The sequence below is a fragment of the Pyrgilauda ruficollis genome, unplaced genomic scaffold (assembly GCF_017590135.1).
Source record: "Pyrgilauda ruficollis isolate IOZ18807 unplaced genomic scaffold, ASM1759013v1 scaffold113, whole genome shotgun sequence".
Classification (NCBI taxonomy): Eukaryota; Metazoa; Chordata; class Aves; order Passeriformes; family Passeridae; genus Pyrgilauda; species Pyrgilauda ruficollis.
The window spans coordinates 1,531,026-1,557,373 of record NW_024509544.1 but is presented as its reverse complement, the minus strand read 5'-3'; the positions used below and the strand labels follow the sequence as shown (position 1 = coordinate 1,557,373).

Sequence of the window (26,348 nt, the reverse complement as noted above, 5' to 3'; positions counted from 1 at the left end):
GATCCTGAGAGGAAAATAGCAAGACTGATAATGGAGATGCCACTGGGAAAATGAAATTCTAAGAACTCATCTGTGAGCAACATATTTTACAAATGAGAAGGCAAGTAAGACAGGGATGCTTAAAACTCACCTTGGTGAAATCAGGAAAAAATAAAATAAAAATAGAATATGCTTAAATGATGCATAATTGAAGTAAAAAGTGAGACCATAAGGCTCCTGTAAAAGAACACAAGTCTTCCTAAATGCATGATTTACTAATCTGCAAGCTAATATCCAATATTTGAAGGCTTATCACCCATTTGTGATACTTATCACGATGAACTATGTGTAAATAAACTTCATTTGTTGGAAATATTTACAAATGTGTTTCATTTTCCCCTTTCCAAACATCCTGTAATGATGTAATGCCTCATAGCTGGGGAAAGTTTGAATCCCCATGTAGAAAACAGCATTTTCTCTGTCTCTTAACCACTGGATCATTCACATCTGAGCAGTCACACCTTGTAACCACTTCTAATTTTAAATCCAGTTCCCAAATGCCCTTCCCAGCCCAGAAAAGGCTTTTGTCACACCCCAGAGCCACAGTGCCCTGTTCAAGCCTTGCTCTCCCCCTCCCTGAGCTGACATCCAAATCAATCAAGACATGGGAAGACACCAAGTGCACAGAGCTGTGCCAGGAGCCCTCTCAGGAGTGACAATTTCTCCCTCAGAGTGACAGCTCTTTGAGATCACCCAATGGAAACGCTGGTTTGGGTGGAATTCCAAGGAGCTGTGCCCCACCAGCCTGGATGAAAGCTGCTGAAGATGCACAAACTCGGAGCAGAACGTTCCCCAGAGCTGAGTTTCGGGTCCCCAGCAGATTCAAAGAGGAGTTTTGGTTTCAGTGCACATTTAGATGCCTTTCCAGGCAATGCTTTCCACACCTGCCCTCTGTGACACTGCAGAACCGACCTGCAAGAGGAAGCACTGCAGAAAACCAGGATCTCCAGTGCCAGTTAATCACTCTGCCTTGCCCAGCCCTGAGCTGGCATTGTTGGAGGTGAAACAAAACGCACATGACACAAAAACCCAGCCCTGGGAACTTCCTCCTCCTCCAGCTCTGCAATTGAGAATTCCCAGCTGCAAGAGGAGAGAGAGCAGCAAGGTGTGCAGGGATCCCCCAGAAAACACAACTCCCCTGTCTGGAGCACACTGACAAACTCAGGACCCAACCCCAACACTTCACAGCACAATAAAACATTTCAGCTGCTAGCCCCACACAGGACTTTGCATGTGTGGACTGGAAAGAGCAACTCAAAGCATGTCAGCTCACAGACAGCTCTTGAATCACGCTGAGATCCACGGTAATAAGTTCTCTCCAGTGAAATAACTTGAACAATATAATCTAGAATATAAAGCATTTCCTTTCTTGCAGGTTTGGCTTAAACATCCCACCAGGGGAACCACCAGAACAGGCGTTCAGCTGCTTCTGACACTCAGCTCTTTCATGGAGCTGATTTTTAACATTCAAGCACAAATCCTAGGCCTTCTGAACACCAGCTACATAAAGAATTCCCTATAAAGAGTTGGCACTTTTAACAGAATAACATTTCCAACAAACGGGCATTATTGATTTCTATAGCTGACAGTCACAATACTTTTTCTGAGAACTTTATTTTCCCCATGAACTTTTTTGGAGCTCAGGTTCCTTAATTTCACCTTCACAGGCAAATGAAATGCATCACCCCTTGCAGGTAAATGACTGAGACACATGAAGGAATTGCTTCTTGCAATCCTTTCCCTACAAAAGCAGAAAAGCCTTCGGGCTGGGTTTACTTCCAAATTCCTTTTCCTATTACTGTTAACTCATTTCCATAGACATTGTTATCAGTACATCCACCTGGCAGTTCCGAGGAATCCTTTATCCCAGAACTGCTGCTCAGCCCTGCTGGAGGAGCTCCTGGAGGTCCCTGTGCCCCAAACCATCCCTTTTTCTGCCCAGTCTGAGGAGCACAAGTCAGGCCAAGCTCGCTGGCACTGTTATGTCTGGGAGCTGCACAGGGGAGAGCTGACACTCAATTCATCACCTCCAGGCTGGGAAAAAAGCAAAACCAGACAAACATCCACCCAGTGGGGATCCACATTTGTCCACTGGACACTTCTCTCGCTGCCCACGCTCCCTCTCCAGCTAAAAAGGGCAGGATTTCTCCTGCCCAGAGTAAACAACCAGAGCAGCAATTGCAGGACTCACTGAGCCACAGCTCCGTGCTCCTCTCCAAGGCAGACACCAGGCACAGCCAGGGAAGGGCTGAATGCAACCCCAGAACTAGAAACTCAAGTCTTTCCTAAGCCCATTTTTATCTTCAGAAACCACTATTAAAGCAAGACCTGAATTGTACCATCCCAGACCTGAATTTTGCCACCCCAAACCTGAACTCTGCCATCCCAGACCCAAATTCTGCCATCCCAGACCTGAACTCTGCCACCCCAGACCCGAACTCTGCCACCCCAGACCCAAATTCTGCCATCCCAAACTTGAACTCTGCCACCCCAGACCCGAATTCTGCCATCCCAAACCTGAGCTCTGTCACCCCAGACCCAAATTCCACAATTCCTTTTGCTCATTAAATCCAGCCATGGCAGATGACAGGTTTACTGATTTACAGAATGGTCTCTGGAGCCCTGGAAAAACCAGTTTCCTGAATGATCTTACAGATGCCATTGAACCACTGGGACCAAAGCACGCCCAGCTCACACCTGGCCAGGTGTTCAAACTGCAGGTGTCTAACACACAACCAAGGCCAAACCCTGTTTTTCACTGACACTGTTAGAAACAAACCCCCAGCACATCCAAACAGTGCTCACAGCAGGCATCAAGGCACTGGGAGGCTCCTTTCCTTCACCTGTTCAGCAGCACCAGCCCATCAGATTTTGCAAGGTGACAAACCTGAAACCAGGCTGAAAACACTGCCTTTGTAATTCCAGTCTGGAAGCTGGAATCCCTTCAGACTGAGGTGTAACAACAGCACCATTGTCACATTTATTTCTTTTAAAACTCATCTTAACCTTTCTGTGGGAATTGGATAAAACTCCGAAGCAAGACCTGAATTGTACCATCCCAGACCTGAATTTTGCCACCCCAAACTCAAATTCTGCCACCCCAGACCCGAACTCTGCCATCCCAGACCTGAACTCTGCCACCCCAGACCCGAATTCTGCCATCCCAAACCTGAGCTCTGTCACCCCAGACCCAAATTCCACAATTCCTTTTGCTCATTAAATCCAGCCATGGCAGATGACAGGTTTACTGATTTACAGAATGGTCTCTGGAGCCCTGGAAAAACCAGTTTCCTGAATGATCTTACAGATGCCATTGAACCACTGGGACCAAAGCACGCCCAGCTCACACCTGGCCAGGTGTTCAAACTGCAGGTGTCTAACACACAACCAAGGCCAAACCCTGTTTTTCACTGACACTGTTAGAAACAAACCCCCAGCACATCCAAACAGTGCTCAACCCGAACTCTGCCATCCCAGACCTGAACTCTGCCACCCCAGACCTGAATTCCACAATCCCTTTTGCTCATTAAATCCAGCCATGGCAGATGACAGGTTTACTGATTTACAGAATGGTCTCTGGAGCCCTGGAAAAACCAGTTTCCTGAATGATCTTACAGATGCCATTGAACCACTGGGACCAAAGCACGCCCAGCTCACACCTGGCCAGGTGTTCAAACTGCAGGTGTCTAACACACAACCAAGGCCAAACCCTGTTTTTCACTGACACTGTTAGAAACAAACCCCCAGCACATCCAAACAGTGCTCACAGCAGGCATCAAGGCACTGGGAGGCTCCTTTCCTTCACCTGTTCAGCAGCACCAGCCCATCAGATTTTGCAAGGTGACAAACCTGAAACCAGGCTGAAAACACTGCCTTTGTAATTCCAGTCTGGAAGCTGGAATCCCTTCAGACTGAGGTGTAACAACAGCACCATTGTCACATTTATTTCTTTTAAAACTCATCTTAACCTTTCTGTGGGAATTGGATAAAACTCCGAAGGTGGGTAGCAGGACAAAGCCAGGTTTGTCCATCCCCAGCCACAATCCCATGACAGAAATGTTGTGTTTGAGGCCCTAGGGAATCAGACCCTGCTCCAGACAAACCAGCAGCTCTCTCACTCCAGGATATATCCCAGAGCAACCCTCAGCAACAGAGACAATAATCCCCAACGCTTTTCTCACTCTCTCCATAAAATGTTTCAATATCCAAGAAGAACTTCACTTGTATCAAAAAAGGGGGGGAACACGTTAAATCCTGAGCACAGCTGAGGAACTGCCCGGTGTTTTCAGGGCAGGAAAGACAAAGAGCAGAATGTTAATATTGCACATTTCAAAGGCTGGACCTCAAATACGGCAAGCAAGAGGCACCAAAACCACCTCTATTCTTGCAGCAAGCTATTTATAATAATAATTATCCTTTCTATTCTTAGCTTTGCTCCGCTTTATACTTTCAACACGAATTAACACGGTGTTAAATGTGAGGTATGAGCCTCTGACTGACTCTCCACAGCTTGACAGCTTGAAGGCAACGCCGGTTCCATCCCACAAAAACAATGAGAGAAATGGCAACTTGCACATTAAGTGTAAAGCACACAGCCTCTCTGAGAGCGTGATTTTGCACGTACAAATACAGAGGGAGGAAAAAAAGAGAAGGTAGTGTGGAAAGAAAATAGGAAAATCCAAGAGATTGCTGTTGCATAAATTTCCATGGAAAAACAGGAAGACAACGGGATAGGAAAAGGATAAATAAATGACATTCCTGTGTGTGAAGGATGGGGCAGGGTGGCCGCATTGCCATGGGAAGCGGAGTGGAAGGAGAGGAGAACCAGAACCAGGACCGGCCCGAGCTCGGGGCACGGTCCGGCACAGCCGGGCCAGGCGGCCGCGCCGCCGCCCGCCCCGGGACGTGGCAGCCGCTGCCGGGGCCGCGTCCGCCGCGGGGGCCGGGCGGACAAAGCGGGGGCCGGGCGGCGGAAACACCCCCGGCACACGGGGATGGGCCCGCTCCCTGAGCGAGCCGGTGGTTCCCAGCCCCCTGACCCGGGCCGGGGGGAGACCGTTCCCGGTAATTCCCAACCCCAGACCGGGGGATGCCCGTTCGTTCCCAGTCTTTTCCCGGTAATTCCCAGCCCCAGACCGGGGAATCCTCTTTCCCAGACCCTTCTCGGTAATTCCCAGCCCCAGACTGGACCAGAACCAGGACCGGCCCGAGCTCGGGGCACGGTCCGGCACAGCCGGGCCAGGCCGGACCCACGGCCGCCCTGTCCCACACCGAGCCAGCCCGGCCCGACCTGACCTGCGGAAATTACCGGGACTAGCAACGCCTAAAAACCACCACCGGCACCCGAGCGGGAGTGGTGCCTCCGGCAGCAGCAGAGCGCGGCCGGCAGCGCCACCGGAGCGCCCCTTCCCTCCGGCCCTGCCCGCCGGGACTGCCCCGGCCCGAGGCAACCCCAGCGGCCCGGGCACGGCACGGGGCACCGGCCCTTTATCCGCCGCCTCACATCCCCACGGTCCGCCGGCAATTCGCCCTTTAAGTCACCGGCACGGTGCGAGCCGCCTCCCCGCGCCGCCCGCACTCGGGATAACGGGGCCGGGCCGCCTCTCGCCACAGCCGGGGCGGCCGTGCCCTCAGTCCCCGCCCGGCCGCGGCCTCACAGCGCCCGCCCGAGCGGCTCTTCCCGCCGGCTCGGGGCCGGCCCGGGCCCCGCCGTGCCCCCGGCCCGGTGCTCACCGCACATGGTGCGTCCCGGTCCGCAGCCGCGCTGTCTGTGCCGCCGGGGCCGCGCCCCTCGCGCCAGGCCCAGCGCAGGCCCCGGCCCGCCCCGCCCCGGCCAATATCTTTATATTAGCAGCTTAAGTTCTTTTATCATTCAAACTGTCATCCTTGTGCAGTAGGTAAAGTATATTATGTATTGTACCTAAGTACTGTAAATGAAATGCTTTAATTGATTTTGTAGGTTCATTCCATTAGTAAATCACATACTAAACAACCATGCCAAGATCACCTCTGTCACATGGATAAAACAGATATAACCACCCACAGCCATCTACTGATTGTGTCCTTTGAACACAATAAGAAGACGGAGAATTGAGAACTGACATTTTGTATTTTGAATAAACTCAATGTGCTTGGAACCAGGTAATTTTTAGTATAGAGACCGGGGAATCCTCTTTCCCAGACCCTTCTCGGTAATTCCCAGCCCCAGACCGGGGAATCCTCTTTCCCAGACCCTTCTCGGTAATTCCCGGCCCCAGACTGGGGAATGCCTGTTCCCAATCCCTTCCCGGTAATTCCCAACCCCACACCGGGGGATGCTCGTTCCTAAACCCTTCTCCTGAATTCCCAGATACTGGAGGGGTTGGGCCCGTCCTCTGAGTCCCCCGGTAATTCCCAACCCCAGATCGGGGGATGCCCGTTCCTAAACCCTTCTCCGGAATTCCCAACCCCATACAGGGGTGTCGCTTTCCCCAGTCCCTTTCCCGGTAATTCTCAACCCCATACAGGGTTATCGCTTTTCCCGGACCCTTCCCGGTAATTCCCAATCCCAGAACAGGGTATCCCCTTTTCCCGGACCCTTCCCGGTAATTCCCAGCCCCATACAGGGTTATCGCTTTTCCCAGACCCTTCCCCGTAATTCCCAACCCCAGACCGGGGTATTCCTGTTCCCAGACCCTTCCCGGTAATTCCCAACCCCAGAACAGGGTACCCCCTTTTCCCAGACCCTTCCCGGTAATTCCCAGCCCCATACAGGGTTATCACTTTTCCCAGACCCTTCCCGGTAATTCCCAATCCCAGAACAGGGTACCCCCTTTTCCCGGACCCTTCCCGGTATTTCCCAGCCCCGGACAGCGGAGGGGAGGTGTTCCCCCCGGTAAATCCCCCTGAGGCCGGGCAGGAGCAGCACCCACGGGATCAGCCCCAGGCGCTCCCGCAGCACTCAGCGTCCACGGGATCAGCGGGTGATGAACCAAGGCTGCTCCGGGCTAGGGCAGGGAACCAGCGGCAGTCAGGCTCCCTGGCTCCATCCTTCCCCAGCCCTACTCTACAACAGCGCCCATTCACAGGCAAGAGAAAGAAAGCATTAAGATGAATCTGCAAAGCAAACTGGGAGAGGCGTAAGTGACCAAGGCGTGACATCCGTGCAGCTGGAGAGCTCAGTGATGCTCTGTCTGATGTCTGTCTGCAGCCACGCTGCTTGGAAACTTATTAAAAGCCTAAGGCTACAACAGGGAGCAATGCCTTAAGAGAAATACCATTCATTCAACTTTATATTACACTAAAATGTCAACAAAGAACTATTTCCTTAAAATGCACAGAAAACAACCCACAACGTCAGGACACATAAAAGAACGGTATTTTGAGCTTGCTGCCAGAACCTGGCCGGGCACAGACAGAGAGGAGAAGGTCACCGGATCTCAGGAACACGAGAAGCCTGCAGCCAGCCCGCAGCCCCCTCCCGGCCTTTGTTCCACAGCGAGGACACCCCGGGACAAGCCCGGCGGGGATCCCGGGACTCTCAGCGCTCCATCCCCGATTTCCAGCCGGCAGGCGAGTGCCCCGCTGCAGTGGGAGCCGATCTCCCAGGTGCAGGGAAGCGCTGAGCCCTGGAGGGTGTGAGGGGCAGGAACACACAGCCTGGAGCAGGCACGGAGCCCTGGAGGGTGTGAGGGGCAGGAACGCACTGCCTGCAGCAGGCACGGAGCTCTGGAGGGTGTGAGGGGCAGGAAAGCACAGCCTGGAGCAGGCACAGAGCCCTGGAGGGTGTGAGGGGCAGGAACGCACAGCCTGCAGCAGGCACGGAGCCCTGGAAGGTGTAAGGGGCAGGAAAGCACTGCCTGCAGCAGGCACAGAGCTCTGGAGGGTGTGAGGGGCAGGAACGCACTGCCTGCAGCAGGCACAGCAGCGCTGCTCCCCTCCGAGCTCACCCTGTCCCCTGCCTTTCCTTCCCTGCCCTGCAGCAGGGAATTCTGTCATCAACAGCACCGAGTGCTTCATCAGAGAGTCAAAGAAAACGTGGTGATTTCACACCGATTTCCAGATTCAAACAACTGCGGGTTATTATTGAAAGCTGAAGAAATATTTAGCTAAAATATTTATTTTCAAATTTCTACCAATAGGCAGTTTATGGTTACCAGATGCTGGTGTGGTGCTATAGAGGAGATTCTCCACCAGCTGAACTGATCCTGTTTAGGGACTTTATCAGTGGAATAATTACACTGGCAAGAGATGAAAGAGGGGAACAAATCAGAGCCTGTCAAGCCAATCATAAGCCAAATGAGGACCACAAACTCAGCTCCGTGGTGGCAGCAAAAAGGAACAGAATTCCTGGTCACAAAGCCAGGCTCCAGGAAGAAATCATTCCCACACACAAAAGTAAACACAGCTCCTTGCAAAGCCCCATTTACGTGTTCCAACGTCAGAACACAAACACTGCTCTGCCATGGCGTGCAGGACTGGAAGGAGCCCTGCTCTGCCACATACAAGGCAAACAGGATGTGGCAGGAGCAAGCACAAACACAGGCCCTCCTTCCCCGTGCCACCCTGCACAGGCAGCCTCCAGCACTGCACCTTCCTCCCAGTGCTGAGAAATCAGCTGTTGCACGGTGGCTGAACGATTTTACTGCTAAACGAGCTCATTAGTCTACTTACTGAAGCTGATAAGGATCATTCCTTTCTAACATTTGCTTTAGAAGGTATGATTTTTATAACAAACGTTTTTTGTTTCTGTTGCTATGGTTTGCACAGTGGTAATGAGCAAGGAGGTAACTTCCCACAAGCCACGGCAGTGTTACATCCCCCAAAATGAACAGTTGATATTATAGCTTATCTTTCACACACAAAAAAATTGATAGGAATCAGCAGCTTTTTAACAAGACTTGATAAAATTAACATTCCTGAAGCTCCCATTTATAGAGTAAGGGCAGACAGTCCTGTCAGTCTCACAAGTTGGGAGAATAAACATTAAATATTGCTATTGCACAAAAAAAGCCAAGGAACTTCTGCCTTCTCTTTTTTTTTTTCAGTACTGAAGTTTCTGTGTGAAAAACCAAAAAAGAAACACATCACTGTTTTCTGAGCCCACCATTTCTTTCTAAAGACATAGCAGAAGAATCTTTTGGTAATCCAGGGCATTTAATAAATTAGTGGATGAACTGCTTGAACTGCATTCTCACAGTAGCTACAACTGTTTTTCTGGCAAGGCAGATCTGGTTGCTCCTCAGCACAAAGATGGTTTACATGCAGCAGGAGGTAAATGTTTATTTGGCCACAGATGACGAAGCTCAAGTAGAATTTGCTTCTTTCTCCACGTCATCATCGTCGTCAAAAACCTGAAATCAAATCCAGAAGTAGTTTAGATAAACAGGTTAAGCTCTCAGTCCTGCAGGATTTATTACATTAAATCCCTGCTGGGCCCAAGGAGAACAGCAGTTATTCCACACCACTGAACAACAACAGGCTCAGGAGGAAGGTAAGAAAAACTGGCAATCCAAAATGCCAGGAGGAAATGAGCTTTAGTTACAGGAGCTGGTCAAGCTACCACAAAGGCCACAAAATGGCTCCAGAGATCAGATATTCCATGAGAAACCCAAAGAATCTGCATTTCAGGGGACAAAGCTCATTGCTTTTTATCACATCAAGTCACCAAAGCACAAAAGTATCAGCAAGTGTGTCCAGCTCTGGGCTCCAGCTGACGTGGAAAACCTGCATCCAAACCCCCCTGGGTTTCCCTAACTGCCAACCTGCCCCTGCTGGAAAGGGACAAAGATCTCCTTTTCCCCAGAAAAGAAAACCTCAGTGATGTCTCCTGACCCACCTGCTCAACGCCTTCCACCTCAGGGATGTAGAACTGGAGCATGTTCTGTATCCCACTCTTGAGGGTGATGAGGGAGCTGGGGCAGCTGGTGCAGGACCCCTGCAGCTTCAGCTGCACAATGCCATCCTCAAAGCCTTTGTAGATAACATCACCACCATCTTCTTGCACTGTGGGCCTGAGGGAACACAACATTCCACTTAAAAGCTCATGAGCTGAAACAGGGATCCTTCCAGAAACCCTCAGGAAAGCAATATTTAATGTTTACAGTAACTGTGAAGACAGAGGGATGTAGGCACTATTTCTCTACAGCCACCTGGTTCACAATTCCAACTCCTGCTCTGCTGGACTGTCTAACACCGAAACCTTTTCTGTAGGCATTGAGATTTTAGGGTGGAGTGAACACCCTGGGGCAGAGCTCAGCCTGCACAGCCAGCCTGGTGTCCTCAGGTGCTGCCAATAAACACCTCAGGGGCGTGTCCCCCCAGGGGTGCAGCACAGCTGTCACCTGTGATAAGAAGCCCTGCTTCCATAAATAAATATGCAGTTCTCCACAATTTACACAGGACAGAAAACAGCCCCAACTATAAAAGCTTAATCCTGCTCAGGGGTGAAGGAAGCAGCTCCTGATAAGCTCACCCCAGTGCCACGAGCATTTCTGCAGCCTCTCTCCCTCTGCCAGCCACAAATGCCCAGCATTGCAGCTCTGTCCCCATAGCAACATTTTTCCAGACCAAGTTAAAACCATCAAGTTACTCTAACAGAAGCTCTTTATACTGATTTCCAAAATAACTCTGAGAGCTACAGTCCTCACAGAAAAATCTGTGAACCTGACACATTTATAAACTCACCACAGCAAATTATCTCCATTCCAGGAAGCCAAAGATCATGATTTAAAATTCCATTTTTCTTACTTGAATTAACTTTTTGACACACTACAGGACCTCTTTCAGATGTACATTCCCCCCATCCTGCACCTTCTGACAACTCCTCTGCATTTAATTTTGATCTGCTGGACAACAAATGCTCTATGTGTAGCCTGGTTGATGGATAATTTCTGAGAATACCCTGCTAGAAAATGAAGGAAAATACACCACTGCTGATATTCTCATCAACAGCTTCTTGGTGCACTGATGGGTACAGGGGGAGGAAATGAAAGAAATGAAAAGGTGGGAAAAGCAGAATTTTGGGCAGAAATTCCATGCCTGTTACAAAAGGGCCCTGGGAAATCAAGGACTGACACTAAACATCCAGGTACTCAGCAGAAGCATGAACATTTCTGTCACAGCTTTATACAACATTGTACTTGGCTTCTGGTTTCAACACTTGGTATGTTTGGGAAAGATGTTCCAGCTTATTTCTACTTTTCTTGCTTTTCCAAGAAAATTAACCAGCACCATGTGTCTGCTCTGAGATAAAGAAATTTGTAAATAACGTGATATCAGTTTAAATGCAGCAGCTAAATAAATAAATAAATAAATAAATTTTTTTTTAAAGAAAAAGGAAAAAGTAGTTTCTGGTTCCTACAATTTGTGAGCTGGGGAAGATGTCACCATCAGATATCACAAACACATCAGACATCTTCCCCTGCACCTCCAATGTCAAGTTGCTTTTGCTTTCAGTTCACTTTGGAAGGCAATTAATGAGCACAAAAATACTCTTCAGGCAAACAACACAATCCACAGCCACTCTTGAGACTTCATTAGTCACCACCAGTTTCTAAATTCAAGCTGTGTTAGGGCACCAATAAAATCACAGCAGAGTGCAAGGCCAAAATCCATTGAGGGCCAGGATTTTCCAGGAAATCTTCCTCTGGAGTATAAACTACCTGATTCTTGTATCCAGCAGCTCCTTAATCATCAGTACAACTTCATCATCTTCTTCTGAAGCAGCTTGGGAAAAGAAAAATGTGCAAGTCAGAACACTGAGAGAATTCCAGGCTGCAAACTCCTCCCTGAGCTCACCTTAACATGTTTTAAATTTAAATTTTCCTGCATGTTTTTCTGAGGGAGGAGTGGAGGTTCTTCTGAATGTCACAAAAACTAAACCTAAAGGCAGACTCGGCCTCCCCCTGAAGATTTGATTTACCTGTGTCTGTCCTGGGTGCCTCATCAGTAACTACAGGTAAGCCAGAGGCAAAGAAATCCATTATGGTTGCATAAATATCTGGTTTCAGTAAGTTCCAATCCAGGTCTTCACTGTCCTGTGAGAATCAGAAGAGGGGAAGGAAAAAGAATGAAGAGTACCTGCCTGCTGCTGCTATGTGCACAGAGATTCTCACATTAAAAATGCCATAATTTTTCCTACAGTTTGTGAGCTGGGGAAGATGTCACCATCAGATATCACAAACACATCAGACATCTTCCCCTGCACCTCCAATGTCAAGTTGCTTTTGCTTTCAGTTCACTTTGGAAGGCAATTAATGAGCACAAAAATACTCTTCAGGCAAACAACACAATCCACAGCCACTCTTGAGACTTCATTAGTCACCACCAGTTTCTAAATTCAAGCTGTGTTAGGGCACCAATAAAATCACAGCAGAGTGCAAGGCCAAAATCCATTGAGGGCCAGGATTTTCCAGGAAATCTTCCTCTGGAGTATAAACTACCTGATTCTTGTATCCAGCAGCTCCTTAATCATCAGTACAACTTCATCATCTTCTTCTGAAGCAGCTTGGGAAAAGAAAAATGTGCAAGTCAGAACACTGAGAGAATTCCAGGCTGCAAACTCCTCCCTGAGCTCACCTTAACATGTTTTAAATTTAAATTTTCCTGCATGTTTTTCTGAGGGAGGAGTGGAGGTTCTTCTGAATGTCACAAAAACTAAACCTAAAGGCAGACTCGGCCTCCCCCTGAAGATTTGATTTACCTGTGTCTGTCCTGGGTGCCTCATCAGTAACTACAGGTAAGCCAGAGGCAAAGAAATCCATTATGGTTGCATAAATATCTGGTTTCAGTAAGTTCCAATCCAGGTCTTCACTGTCCTGTGAGAATCAGAAGAGGGGAAGGAAAAAGAATGAAGAGTACCTGCCTGCTGCTGCTATGTGCACAGAGATTCTCACATTAAAAATGCCATCGTGGACTCTCACAGTTGATGCACAGACTGGACTTTATGTTCCCTCAAGTCTGGCTTTGCCAAAGATGTTTAGTCAGACTCAGACTGTGACAGCCAAAGAAAGGTCTCCTTGTTTGCAAGCCAAGCAAGTGCTTTTAAAGTATTAGCTAAAAAGGTGTGAAAGTCTCCAAAATACATTATTATTTCACAGATATTTTTATCAACTTTCACAGACTCAAAAGTGTGAATTTACCAATTTATCATCCCCTAAACTTGTTTTGTTTTCTATTAAAGGCACTTGTAGACACTTCTCTGGAACTCCACTGTGCCTGTCTGGGTCTGCTCTGTGACCATTCCACAGCTCATCTCTGAGCACAGCTGAATCCCTGCTCTGCTCACCTTGGTGATGGTGATGAAGTCTGGCCCAAAGAAAACACTTTTAACTCCTTCAATCCGGAATAACTGTCTGTTAAGGACACAAGGGGGGAAAAAATGGGCAAAAATGCACTCAATCTGACAAACCGAGTTTTAATTTGAACAATTAACAATATGGTTAACCCAACAATTTCATCTACAGAAAAAAAAAATTAAACTCTGGTGAACTTGGAGTAAATACAGTGTAAGGCTGTAAGAGTGTTTTTGTAATTGCAGAGGGAAAAAAATATATTCTCTTGGAAGACTGGAAGACATCAAAAATGCAAAGACTGAAAGGATCGGAAATCTTAGCACAAAAGCATGTGTAATGGAAAATGATAAAAGTGATTTCACAATACCCACTTGAAACAGCTGTATGTGCACTGAGCATTTGCATCACTAAATCAACTGGATTTTGAAAAGACTTAAACCATGGAATTATGCAAGTGCACAAAACTATCTGAAATAATTAAATAATTCTCTTTCCTCCTCCTCCAGGGAGCTTCTGTTAATTCTTTGGAAATTTTTATTCCAAATTCTATTTAAAAGGGAATAATAATACCTTGCTAAAGGTGAGCAATAGGCTGCAGCTGGTGTGGAAAACTCCATAGTCCTCGACTCCAGCACTTCCCTTCCTGGAATAAACTTCAAGCTATTTGGATTTGGTGTGTCCTGGGTTTGAATAAACATGCCTCTCACTGCAAAGACAAAAACAAAGAAGAAAAGTAATATAACCAAACCTAAGGAGCTTAAATCAAAGTCAAGTCCTGATTACTCAGCGAGCCCAGGGTGATCCCAGACCACGGGAACACTGCTGAGCACGGGCACATCATCTCACAGGAGACAGCAGGACAAAAGGAACCTTGGCTTAGCTTCTTTTGCTAACTTTTATTTATGAAAAAGCAAACTTTCAGCATTACCACGGGACGTAAGAACCCACAATGTGCTCATCTGTTCATTTTAGCTGGTATTTACCTGCACGATGCCATGCTGCAGAGGGAAGAGATGGTTTCTTTTGCAGAAGCTGGTGGAAAGGCTGGCGAGTTGTCAGATGATGATCTTTTAACAGCATGTGACAGAACCTAGAGAAAAATAACTTTACTAGCAATTTCCAAATTCCTCATTTGCTCTGTCCCCAAGAGAGAGCATTGCAGATGCTTTTAGCTGCCCTGGGACTCAGCAAGGCACACCTGGGATGGTGTCGTTGGCTCAGACAAAGCGGGGAGAGCAGCAGAGAAAAAAGGGACAAACATTAAAAAGGAAAAGCAGGACAGAGTGATGGAGTAACAGGCTTGTTTCACACTTGTGAATACCTGATTCCTCTAACTGTATGCACAGCCAACATCAGGGTATTTCAAAGCAAAGTGACCATCAGAAAATGAAAACAAAACCCACCTCACATCACAGACTAATTATTACATACTAAGGATCAATTATTATCTAGTTCCTCTCCTCCTTATCAGCTACACGAGAGGAAAACTGATAAACTCAGTAAATCCCATCTTCCATAAGAGGCTGGTTCTCTCTGGGGGTCATAAACCAGAACACAAGCACTGCACAGAGGCCCAGCCCCAAACATGGAACAGGAGAGAAGCTCTGTCTCATGAAATGAACATCCCTGCTGCGAGCATAGGATACAGGAATAAAGAAAAGGTCTAAATCGTGTTATTTCCTTACTTTTGTGGGCTTGGGAACAGGTAGAAGCTACAACAGGATGTGTAAGGAAGGTCCCCTGGAAGCTCCCTTTAGCTAATGATGATTATATCCCATTTTACAGTGCTCAGCACAGAGCAGGTGTGCCCAGCACTACAGGGTCCTCTAAATTCCCTCTTACTGCTTAATCTTGAGCCAGTTGTGGGAGAGGAATTTCATCTTTCTTCACCGCCCTGAACATACAGGAATGTAACAGCTCCTCATTGTCTGATCCTGTGCACACGTGGAGGGGCAGAATTACTCCTCATTGCAGCATCCTGAGCACATGTGAGGGGAATTACACACGGCTGCAATGTCCTGAGTGTGAGGGGAATTACCCCTCGGTGCAGGGTCCTGAGCTGGGTGTGAGGGGAATTACCCCTGAGAGCAGGATCCTGAGCGGGTGTGAGGGGAATTACCCCTGAGAGCAGGATCCTGAGCGTGTGTGAGGGGAATTACCCCTCAGAGCAGGATCCTGAGTGGGTGTGAGGGGAATTCCCCCTGAGAGCAGGATCCTGAGTGGGTGTGAGGGGAATTACCCCTTAGTGCAGGATCCTGGGTGGGTGTGAGGGGAATTACCCCTCAGTGCAGGATCCTGAGTGTGTATGAGGGGAATTACCCCTCAGAGCAGGATCCTGAGTGGGTCTGAGGGGAATTACCCCTGAGAGCAGGATCCTGAGTGGGTGTGAGGGGAATTACCTCTCAGAGCAGGATCCTGAGTGTGTATGAGGGGAATTACCCCTGAGAGCAGGATCCTGAGCGTGTATGAGGGGAACTACCCCTGAGAGCAGGATCCTGAGTGGGTGTGAGGGGAATTACCTCTCAGAGCAGGATCCTGAGTGTGTATGAGGGGAATTACCCCTCAGTGCAGGATCCTGAGCGGGTGTGAGGGGAATTGCCCCTCAGTGCAGGATCCTGAGTGTGTATGAGGGGAATTACCCCTCAGTGCAGGATCCTGAGCGGGTGTGAGGGGAATTACCCCTTGGAGCAGGATCCTGAGTGTGTATGAGGGGAATTACCCCTCAGTGCAGGATCCTGGGTGGGTGTGAGGGGAATCACCCCTCAGTGCAGGGTCGTGAGCGGGTGTGAGGGGAATTACCCCTCAGTGCAGGATCCTGGGTGGGTGTGAGGGGAATCACCCCTCAGTGCAGGGTCGTGAGTGGGTGTGAGGGGAATTACCCCCTCAGTGCAGGGTCCTGAGTAGGTGTGAGGGAAATTACCCCTCAGTGCAGGATCCTGGGTGGGTGTGAGGGGAATCACCCCTCAGTGCAGGGTCGTGAGCGGGTGCGTACGGAATTTTGCCTCACGGTTCTCCCCGGGTGTACAGGGCTGAGCACCCAGGAGCTGCGTGTCAGGGAGAGCCACCAGCTTACGGCGTGAAAGGCCTGAGAAGGAGAAACAGCCTCTCGCTGTCTGCCAGGAAGAAGCGTCACCCCGTCCGCGGTGGAGAAAGGAAGGGGAAGAGCAAGGAGCACCCTGGAGGTCGCAGTGCCGCTAACTGCGACGCGGCTCCCTTTCAGTCGCGTGGGGAAAGGGCGGGAGGGGCCCCCCATCGGGAATAAGCCGAGCTCCCTCCGGGAAAAAGCCGTGCCGGAGCAGCGGGAGCCGCGGGGCCCGCGGTCACCTACCGCCCGCCCAGCCCCGCCGCCGCGCAGAGCCGCCGCGCCGCCGCCATCTTGGCACTCCCCGGGGCCGCTCCCGCCGCCGCCCGGGCACGGCGGCGCCCCCTGACGGCAGCGCCTGAGGGGGACAGCGGCCATGGCGGCGGCGATCGGGACGGGACGGGCTCCGACCGGGGCTACCGGGGCCACCGAGCGCCGCTCCCGGCACGGCAGGGCCGCCACTGCTCCGTGTGACCGTGTGCCGCACACGCACGGCTGTTAAATCCCCCCAGATGGGGCATGGCGACTCCAGCGCTGCCCGCGGCAGCCTGTCTTAGGGCCGGGCAGCGCTTTCCAGGATGGAATTTTCCCAGTTTCCAGGAAGGAATTGAAGGAATTTTCCCAGTTTCCAGGAAGGAATTGAAGGAATTTTCCCAGTTTCCAGGAAGGAATTTTCCCAATTTCCAGCCTGAGGCCGATTCCTCTCTCGTCCCTGTTCCCTGGAGCAGAGCCAGACTCCTCCTGTCAGGAGTTGTGCAGAGCCAGAAGACAGCACAAAATCCCTCTCAATGGACATTTGCACCAAGACAGAAATTAAATTAACAAGTGCAGCAAAGCCCAAATAATATTTTGCACTTAAGAGAGTCTTGGCAGCTGAATTATACCGAAAAACATGTTTAAGCAGCACACAACGAGTGCTCAGGGCTGTCCTCTCTATGAGAAGAGTTCTCTTTGGAATATAAACTGGATAGAAACTGAAATATCCTTTGCTTAAAACAGCAAGATCAGTTTGACTTAGCTGCCAGATAAAACAGCCAAACCCAGTTCAGCACTTAGGTAGGAAGAACTCATTAAAACCCAGATTCCCTGTGTCCAGCAGAAATATTTTCCCTGGGGAGGGGAGAAGGAAGGCACAATGGAGACGGCGCTTGTCATCAGATACAGTTTTAATAAAATGTACATAAGTTTACAAGTGGAACATTTCTTCATGATTACCAGGAACAGACGATCCCAAGCGGAGTGCAAAATTTGAGCCCAGGGATCTGCCAGGCACGGGGGGAACAGAGGGGACAGGGGGGGACACAAGTCACGGCGTGTCACTGTGGGTCACCGTGTGTCACCGTGGGGATCACGGGCACTCCCAGCTCCGGCTCCTCCTGGACACAAAGGAGGTTTTCCACGGCCAGTCTCGGTGTGTGGGACGCTCCACCTGCTGCATCCCACAGCAGAGCGAGCCCCCTGCCCTGCCACCCCGTCCCTTTGGAGGCACGGGACCAGGAACGCCGATCAGCGATATCCCTCTGACTCCACAGGGAGATTTCTAGGGGTGTGTGAGGGTATTTACCCACCTGCAGCAGAAACTACAGCCTGGGGGTTATTTCTAGGAACGCTAATGCAGCTGATCACGTTTCAGGAATGTGTTTGAGAACTGGAGCAGGGTTTCAGTGTCATGGTACTACTGAAAAAGTGCTTTGGGGTCTGTCAGTGTGCTCGAAGGCGTTGATTTAACACTGTGAGGAAACAAACAAAAACCCACAAAATTCAACTCCCCAACACAAGAGTCTTTGGTGGAAGCTGAGTTAAAGTAACTGATTAGCACTTTGGAGTGATTGAGTTCAGCAATGAAGCAGATCTCACCCGGTTTTGCTGCTGTGGCACCGAGGACATGATCAGGCCAGTGCTCACTCGGGGTCGGGGTCACGGCAGGAGAGGGGACACTGGGGACAGTCCCCAAAGTCCTGCAGCAGCTGGGGGGACAGTCCCCCCCAGCAGTCACGGCAGTGAGCACAGAGCCAACTGCTTCTTTTACTGATGCAGAAACTCTGATTAATCACTTTGAACAGAGACTTTAGTGCATTCAGTGGGTGAGAACCAGGAGCCAGTCCCTCTCCCAGCAGGATTCCGGGATTGTCACAGGGATGTGATAACCAGAGGACCCAGGGCAGTGAACAACTTTTACTACAGCATCACAAAAGATGTGAAACCAGTGGCTCTTTTCAGAAAACTGATTTCAAAACACCCCATTGAGTCTGTATGAGTCTCACTTCATTAAGATCACTGATTGTGTGGCAAATAATTAGCATGATTCTTCCACATTCATTAAAACAGTAAGCTTCAGATGCTATGGAAATTAAATTTCCACTTACAACTCATCACGCTGAGGCTGCAGCAGTGGTAGTGCAGGATTAGGAGGAACACAAGCTGGAAATGAGAAGGGTATTAGAGTAACAGGCATTGAAATTGAGTTTTCTGACCATAACCAGAAGTCCCATTACCTGATGAGTCACATGCAGAGATACAAACGAGCTGCCTCCACCCCCAGAAGAGATTTAAAACCGTTTAAGCACTGGATGTGTCTGGCAGGATCATGAGCTCTGGGGCACAGTTAGCGTGCTCTTCCTGTAAAGTGCCTGAAGGACAGAAAAGCTGCCAAAATGCCAGCTGGAAATTGAGCCTGCCCTGGCCGAGCAGGGCTGGAGTGGAGCCTGCACAGCTCGGTGCACCTTCCCTTTCTCCCAGCGTGAAGGGACAGGCTGATGCTCCTCCAGCAGCAGCTCCGTGCTGACAGAAGCTGCACTGAATTATTCAGAAGCAATTTTTCAAGTACAAATGAAGAGAAGGAAGAAGCTCCAGTGAGCAGAGGCAACACCTTGAAGCCACGTGGCTCACACAGGGTACCTGCTCACTCCAGCAAAGCATCTCCCTGTTGCACAGGTCCATGCACCGAGGCCTGGCCTTCCTTCCAGCAGCTTCTGAGCACATTGCAGAGCTCAAGGGCACTCCTGGCTCAGTGGGGCTGTGACACAGGCTGCTGGCTGGGCCCTCACACTCACGGTCCTTGAATTCACAGTTTGCTGTCACAGTCATTCTCTATGTCTCTCACTGATTGCATCCAGCAACAACCGACTTGGGGGAACACATAGTTAAAACTAAAACCACCTTTCGGGTGTATGTTTAAACAGACAACTAAACAACAAAACATAATAACAGCGTCAGCTTTGCTGAAGAAACATCTCAAGGGAAACCCAGAAATTCTCTACAGTACTTCTGTTTTCAGGAGGTGGTGATGGAGAGCAGAGAGCCCCATAAGCACCACTAGGCACGGATATTTATGAACTCAGTGCAGCCACGCAGGGCAGGGGGGTCCCGGCTCCACGAGTCCCCCCAACCTGGGCTCGGCTGGTCACTACTCACCAGCAACTCCTGGGAGACAATTCCTCCCGCATTCCAGTGTTCTCCCTCCCACCCCAAGGCTCCAACACCGCAGTCCAGGCTTTTCCCTCTCCCTTCCAGGCAATCCCCACATCCAGCACAACACTCGGCTCGTCTCTTGTACCTGGAGAGATTTTGGGGGGAAGTGAATTAAGGGAAGGGAAAAGGAGCACAGAGCGGCTGGGGTTTCCTTGCAAGCCATTGCTCCGCCAGGTGAGGCCGGATGAGTTTAACTCCCACCAGAGTGGGAGTAGCACAGAAGATACACAAAAGACAACAGCCATCATGGGCCGTTAAGGGAACATCAGCTCCAAAGAGCAGCCCCGGCACGGCCCGGGACACCTGGCCAAAGCAGAGATAAGAACGAGCACCTAATTAACACCGGAGGCAAAGAGAGAACCAACAGGAAAACAAACACTAAGAGCTACGTAACCTGGAACCAATGAGCGCTGAAGCAAGGAATTTCTATGGGCTTCTGACTGTATAAAAGACGTGAAAAATCTCCTAAACTCAGGTGCCATAGAGCGATTTCCTCTGCACGCCCGGGCTGTGCGTGGACGAAATTATTTCTGCTGCACATCGTGGCCAGAAGCGAAGTAAAGCCTTGGTTCTCTAGCACAAAAAATGTTGTCGGAGGGGTTTTGTGTTTGCCGCAGTTCCGCTGACACGGGGAGCGGGGCCGGGCGGGAACGGGGCCGAGCGGAGGGCAGCGGGTGGCCGCGGCGGAGGGGCCGGGCCGGGCACCGGGGCAGCTCCGGGCACAGGAGCCGGGACGGGCACAGGAGTCCCGGGCACAGGAGCCGGGACGGGCACAGGAGCCCCGGGCACAGGAGCCCCGGGCACAGGAGCCGGTCCAGGCACAGGAGCCGGGACGGGCACAGGAGCCCCGGGCACAGGAGCCCCGGGCACAGGAGCCGGGCCGGGCACCGGGACAGCTCCGGGCACAGGAGCCGGGACGGGCACAGGAGCCGGGACGGGCACAGGAGCCGGTCCAGGCACAGGAGCCCCGGGCGCAAGAGCCCCGGGCACAGGAGCCCCGGGCACAGCCCCCAGCGCAGCGCCGGGAGGGTGAAGCAGGAGCGGGATGATCGCTGTGGCAGCGGGAACGAGGAGCGACAGCCATCAGAGCAGGAGCACCGGCGGGACAGGAGCGGGGACCGGGCCAGGAGCAGGGACCAGAACCGGCACAAGGACCACTCCGACAGAAAGAAGAAGCGCAGTGACAGTCCCGGAGCTCGCTGCCACCAGCGGGACACGCGGAACCTGCGGGAGCAGCAGGCAGAGAGGGAGTTGTACAACGAGAGGAGGCGACAGCACCGGCAGGGCACCGAGGGCAGCGGCCAGAACGCAGAGCCCTGGCAGTCGGAGAGCAAGCCCAAATTAAAACCCGACGCCAACAAGAAGCCAAGCTTTGAGCCGTCGGGCGCGCTGCTGGAGGACACCAACACCGTGGGCGGGGTGCTGGTCCGGTACAGCGAGCCCCCCGAGGCGCGCATCCCCAGGACGCGCTGGCGCCTGTACCCCTTCAAGAAAGACGAGCTCCTGCCCGTGCTGCACATCCACAGGCAGAGCGCCTACCTGCTGGGCCGGCACCGCCGCATCGCCGACATCCCCATCGCCCACCCCTCCTGCTCGCAGCAGCACGCCGTCCTGCAGTACCGCCTGGTGCAGCGGCAGCTGAGACCCTACATCATGGACCTGGGCTCGGGGAACGGCACCTTCCTCAACAACCAGCGCGTCCAGCCACAGCGCTACTACGAGCTGAGGGAGAAGGACGTGCTCAGGTTTGGCTTCAGCAGCAGGGAGTACGTCCTGCTCCACGAATCCTCGGATAAATCTGAGGCCAACGCAAAGGACGAGGATGAGGGTGAGGAGGAGGAAGAGGAAGGAATTGGGGAGGGGCAGAGGAGAGAAACTCCTTGCAATTGAACGGGCCCATAGTACTCTCCAGTCCCTCTTGTTAAAACAAAAAAGGGGATGGGGTATGCCCTCATTAAAGACTGCTAGAAGCCATATATATATATATATATATATATATGTATTAAATTTTTCAATCGTGTTCAGAATGATCTAACCCCATTCCAATGCCATTTCAGTGGATCACACACTCACCTAGAAAAAGCTCAAGTATTTGTTAAGAATCCTGAAAGTGGAAAATGGGAAGGTCCCTTTCCATTAATAACCTAGGGGGAGCATGTGCTTATGGTTCCACAGGTCCTGGTCCACGAAGGGTACCATCTAAGGAAATACTGTATCTTTTAGAAGGGTATAAAAAGAGTTTGCCTTTCCTAATAAATGCCTCAGTTTCTCTGCCAGACTGAGTCCATGCCTCAGTCTGCTCTTGGATAGAAAACAACACTTCATAAGGAGAGCAAATGGATTTTGTTTAGGTTCATCCTTAACCAACAGGAAAGCAATAGGCTGAATTGACTTTGAGCTGAGCTCTGTGCCAGTATAAACCAGTCTAAGGGGGCTGTGGCCTCTGCTGAGTCACACCACATGAGGTACACCAGGACAGTTATGGAGCTGCTCACATCACAAATGACCCCGTAAGGTCTGCTTTTAATACTGTAAATACACATTTCTCCTTCACCATAAGCAGATTTCCAGGTGCTACACTTTGGCATAGACCAGACAGGAAATACATGTGTAAAAGTGAAAGCTTTTCCTGATTGTTTGCACAACCATTTGATTTTCCAGCAACAGTAACAGCCTGATTGCTTCACAACTCCTTCCCTGCCTCCAGCCCTGGGGCAGCAGCACTGCCTCGTGTTCCCATCCCGGGGGAGCAAAGCTGTGCTGCTGCCCTGGCTGTGCTTTGCCAGCACTGCCCAGACTGGCACCAGACATCCCAGCATGGCTCTGGCTCTGCGGGCACAGCACCCACCTGCACACCCAGAGCTGTGGCTGCCACTGCTGCTGGGCAGCAGGAACATCACTGAGAGCAAAAGTCACAATAACCCTTTAAGCTGTGAAATCGTGTCCTTTCCAGAGCATTAGCAAGTCCTGCTTGACTCGCTCTGTAATTAATAAACCTTTTAATTCATCTTGTAGTGCATTTCTCCAGCCAGGACCAGAAAATATGGAATACTGCTGGTTTGAGAAAAGCATCTAAAAAAAAAGGAAATAAATGGAGGGAAGACAGTGCGAGGAGGAAGGTGAGAAGCAACTGGAAAGGATACGAGGATCCTGAGAGGCAGGCATTCAGACAAACATAACTTAAATGGTTCAACTATATATCACTGCAAATAGAGTTCTGACCAAAAATAATAATTACTTTATATATATATATGTATATATTGCTATGTCATTCAGTTCAGCTAAGAGGTTTGAGGTCCTCACGGGGTGGTCCTGCAGCACAGCCCCCAGCTCCTGGAACATTAAGGCTTCTGCTTTGCTGCTTTGGAAGGGAAGGGTGCCGAGGCGAAGGGATCCGCGCCGGGCAGCTCCGTAGTCCTGGCAGACAGCGGGACAAGCGAGACAGAGCCCGCTATGGCCTGCCTGTTGGTCTGAGACACCACCTTGTAAGCAGCTATGGGCTTGGCCTCCAGCCCAGGCCCATCCTCGGGGCCGTAGTGCCGGGAATACTTGGACAGGGACTGCGGACGGAAGGGCTTGTTGGCCACGGAGCCCAGCGCGTCGCCCTGCTCCGGCAGCGCCGCCTTAGCAGGGCTGCTCTCCTGGGCCTCCACGGCTCTGACGGAGCAGGGGTGGAGGTTGCCTGGCTGAGCAAAGCCAGCAGGAGGATGTGGAGCTCTCAGCGAGGCCACGGAGCCGTGTGCTGCTGGATCCAGGAACATCGGCTGAGCTCGGCCGTCGCCCCCTTGGCTCAGGAACACGGGCGGCGTGAACGGCTCCTTGTGGGAAGTCAGCTCTTCCACGCTTCTCTTCTTAGTGAAAGGGGCTCTCAGAAACACATCTGCTTCCTCTGGGTGCCGTAGAGCTGCGCTGCCCTTACAGATAAAAGGAGCTTTGGTAAAGACATCCACTTCATCGGGGACCTTCCTGGAGCTTCGGAAAGGCGCCGTGGCAAACACGTCGGGTTCGTTAAAAACCTCCCCGCTGTGCGACTGGAAGGCCGGGAACAGCGGCTCCCCTGCTCTGGCCTGGGACTGGGGATCCTCCTTGGAGGCCTCGTGCCTGGGCACAGGCTGCAGGAACCCTGGGCACAGCTTGCACGTCTCCTCCTCCTCTTCTGAATCCATCAGTAAAGGCCTGGAGCCGCTGCAATCCAGAATATCTCCCTCGTGGTCTGTCCCCTCTCCTTCGCTGCTGTAGAAGGAGCTGTTGCTTGAAGGACCATCTCTGGCCAGGTACTCTGACTCTGAGTTGTGCTGCACTTTCACCTCCAGCATCTCGGGCTGACCCTTGTACAAGGTGAGTCCATCACTGCCAGGATCTCCCTTACAGAGCTCGAGAGCTGCGGCTGGGAAGCGGCCCGGATCCCTGTGCAGACCTACAAACACAAGAGAAGGGCGTTACTGAAGCAGCTCAGCAATCACAGCGAAGTACACTGCACAGGAACGTCACGCTGCTCAGATGGAAACCACCACCATGCATGGAAAATGGGCAGGAGAGGGAGGGCAAATCAATGAAAAAACAATGCCAGGGAGAAGGTGTTGGCAACACGGCCCGGGGACACCACGGGTGCCACTGCTGAGAGGATGGGAGATGTCTGACACACACACGGGCACGCACAGCACCCTCAGCACCATCCCACCAGGTCTCTCTCCCACCCAGCCCTGACAGCAGCCACCAGCACAGAGTGTTTCCCTTCCCAACGCTGCTGCCCGAGGGAAGCTCCAGCAGACAGACAAGTTCTGTCCTTCCAGCTGCTCCCCAAGCACATCTATTGCTTGGCCTGGCCTCTCTTCCTGTGGGCCAGCCCACAGATAGGTGGAATTGCTTGTGGAACACGTGGGGATGCCCCAAAACCTGCTAAAATAACAGGCCCATTTCAAAGACTGAAGGTCAGCTTACAGCTTTTAGTGAATCCTAAGTAGCAGCTATTTTAGTAGCAGCTATTCTTTTTTAAAGCACTGCCAGACAAATGGTTTTTAAACACTCCAAGAGCCACCGGGAGGCCGGGTTTGCCTTAGGACTCACACAGACAAAACAGAAGATCTCTTACCTTCACAGAACTACTGGCAGCTTAGAAGTGTCATTGGACTCGTTAGCAAGAGGATAGGAGAAAATCACATGAAAACTAAAACAGCAGGAATTGCAGGAAGAACGAGGAGGGTGAGGAGGCTGGTTGGTACCCAGGCTCAGCAAGGCACCAACCAGAACACCCTGCAGTGCCAGGACCTCACCCAGGGAAAACTCTGCCCAGGTTAACTGTTCATGTTTACCATCACAGCCCTGGGGCACCAGAGACACAAAACATCCCCTTCTCCATCACTGCTCACAAGTAAAGACACAGCAGCCATTCATGAAGCATCAGAACCAGCATTTATTGGGAACTCTTCACCTGGATACATCACACTGCTAAATAAAGACAGCGCAGGTATGAGCACATGGGACCAGTCACTCCACCAAAATCCCCTCTCTCTCCTGCAGCCCGTGCTGTGCACACTGGTTTTCCCTCAGGGGCCACTCTGGGATGCCAGGAGCAGCAGAGCTCCTGGGGGCTGGTGGTCCCACCCTGGCCAGGGGTCACTGACAGGCTGAGCCAGAGCAGGACCAGCTGCCACACCACAGAAACACCTCTGGATCCACCCTGATCCAGGGAAAAAGGCATTCAGCACAAGAGCAGGGTCAGACACAGCAAGGGCCCACTCTGCACAGGAACAGCACAGCTGGGTGGAACCTCCTTTCTAACTTGTGCAGGCCTGTGCCCACCAAGCCATGACATCTGGGACAGGGTAAGAGGGAGGACAGCATCTGGAGCCATCTGCTCAGCAGCACGCAGCTCTGAATGTGGGGACCCTGCACAAGAAGCAGAATGCCCTGTTCTGGGAAAAATTCCTTTTTCTGATGTTGTCTCTGCCCACTCATGTGAGAAGGGCACCAAATGCTCAGCAGCAGTTTTCTGCTGCACAACACCAGTGTGGGTAATATTTGATTCCAGGGTCAGACATACACACTGAAGAAGATTTCAAACTATACTCAGGCTCTTTTTCAAGAGGGAGAACATTAAAAAAACCCTCAGATCACTCAATACCCCAGGAACACACTCTGCAGGTATTCAGACAGCAACCTGAAAGAGCTTTAGCCCAGGTGACAGCCCTGGCACCTGGAGTTTCCTCAGCTTCCAAGGAAAACAGTGCCCTGGAGTGGCAGAGTACTGAAATAACAAAGAGGAAGACTAGAAAAGATTTACTCCCTATAAACAAGAGGCAGAGCAGTCACCACAGTGGTGAGGATCTCACTTCTGGAGCAGAGCCCAAAAAAAAGGTGAGAGGAGACAGAGAAACTCCTGGAGTCTAAAGCTCCCCTTCCACCAGGAAACTCTCCTGATTTCATCAAGCCAAAGCCAGGCAGGACTCAACATCCAGGAACAGGGAGCTAAAGATCAGCAC

General features: G+C 51.0%; 4 protein-coding genes across 14 annotated transcripts in view; 1 reads left to right on the top strand and 3 right to left on the bottom strand.

The window, feature by feature from the left end:
* The window catches only part of GFPT1 (glutamine--fructose-6-phosphate transaminase 1), a 29,455-nt gene extending 23,587 nt beyond the window's left edge, over positions 1–5,868 (bottom strand). For both annotated transcript variants that reach the window (XM_041477846.1, XM_041477838.1), the window contains exon 1: positions 5,773–5,868. In XM_041477846.1, the coding sequence (XP_041333780.1) occupies positions 5,773–5,779 (7 nt within the window). In that variant the 5' untranslated portion in view covers positions 5,780–5,868. The remainder of the gene's footprint in view (positions 1–5,772) is intronic.
* Positions 5,869–8,223: 2,355 nt separating this feature from the next.
* Positions 8,224–16,720, bottom strand: NFU1 (NFU1 iron-sulfur cluster scaffold). Of its 3 annotated transcripts, none has more exons than XM_041479476.1 (8): positions 16,642–16,720; positions 14,297–14,403; positions 13,884–14,019; positions 13,307–13,373; positions 12,722–12,836; positions 12,462–12,525; positions 9,857–10,031; positions 8,224–9,371 (listed from the first exon to the last, which is right to left on the bottom strand). In XM_041479476.1, exons 1-8 carry the CDS (start codon positions 16,686–16,688, stop codon positions 9,324–9,326), a joined length of 759 nt encoding a protein of 252 aa, XP_041335410.1. In that variant the 5' UTR covers positions 16,689–16,720; the 3' UTR covers positions 8,224–9,323. The 3 variants fall into 3 exon arrangements, with proteins under 3 accessions (XP_041335410.1, XP_041335418.1, XP_041335428.1); XM_041479484.1 differs by lacking the exon at positions 16,642–16,720 and adding an exon at positions 16,387–16,620; XM_041479494.1 differs by lacking the exons at positions 12,462–12,525; positions 12,722–12,836; positions 13,307–13,373; ... (1 more) ...; positions 14,297–14,403; positions 16,642–16,720 and adding exons at positions 11,682–11,745; positions 11,942–12,078.
* An 829-nt stretch (positions 16,721–17,549) lies between these two features.
* LOC121359848 (smad nuclear-interacting protein 1-like) lies at positions 17,550–22,230 on the top strand. The gene is made up of 2 exons (XM_041479114.1): positions 17,550–20,599; positions 20,747–22,230. The coding sequence occupies exons 1-2, from the start codon at positions 20,452–20,454 to the stop codon at positions 21,754–21,756; spliced, it is 1,158 nt and encodes a 385-aa protein (XP_041335048.1). The 5' UTR covers positions 17,550–20,451; the 3' UTR covers positions 21,757–22,230.
* A 127-nt stretch (positions 22,231–22,357) lies between these two features.
* Positions 22,358–26,348, bottom strand: part of AAK1 (AP2 associated kinase 1) — a 57,633-nt gene continuing 53,642 nt past the window's right edge. For all 8 annotated transcript variants that reach the window (XM_041478794.1, XM_041478810.1, XM_041478802.1 and 5 more), the window contains one exon: positions 22,358–24,283. In XM_041478794.1, the coding sequence (XP_041334728.1) occupies positions 23,208–24,283 (1,076 nt within the window). In that variant the 3' untranslated portion in view covers positions 22,358–23,207. The remainder of the gene's footprint in view (positions 24,284–26,348) is intronic.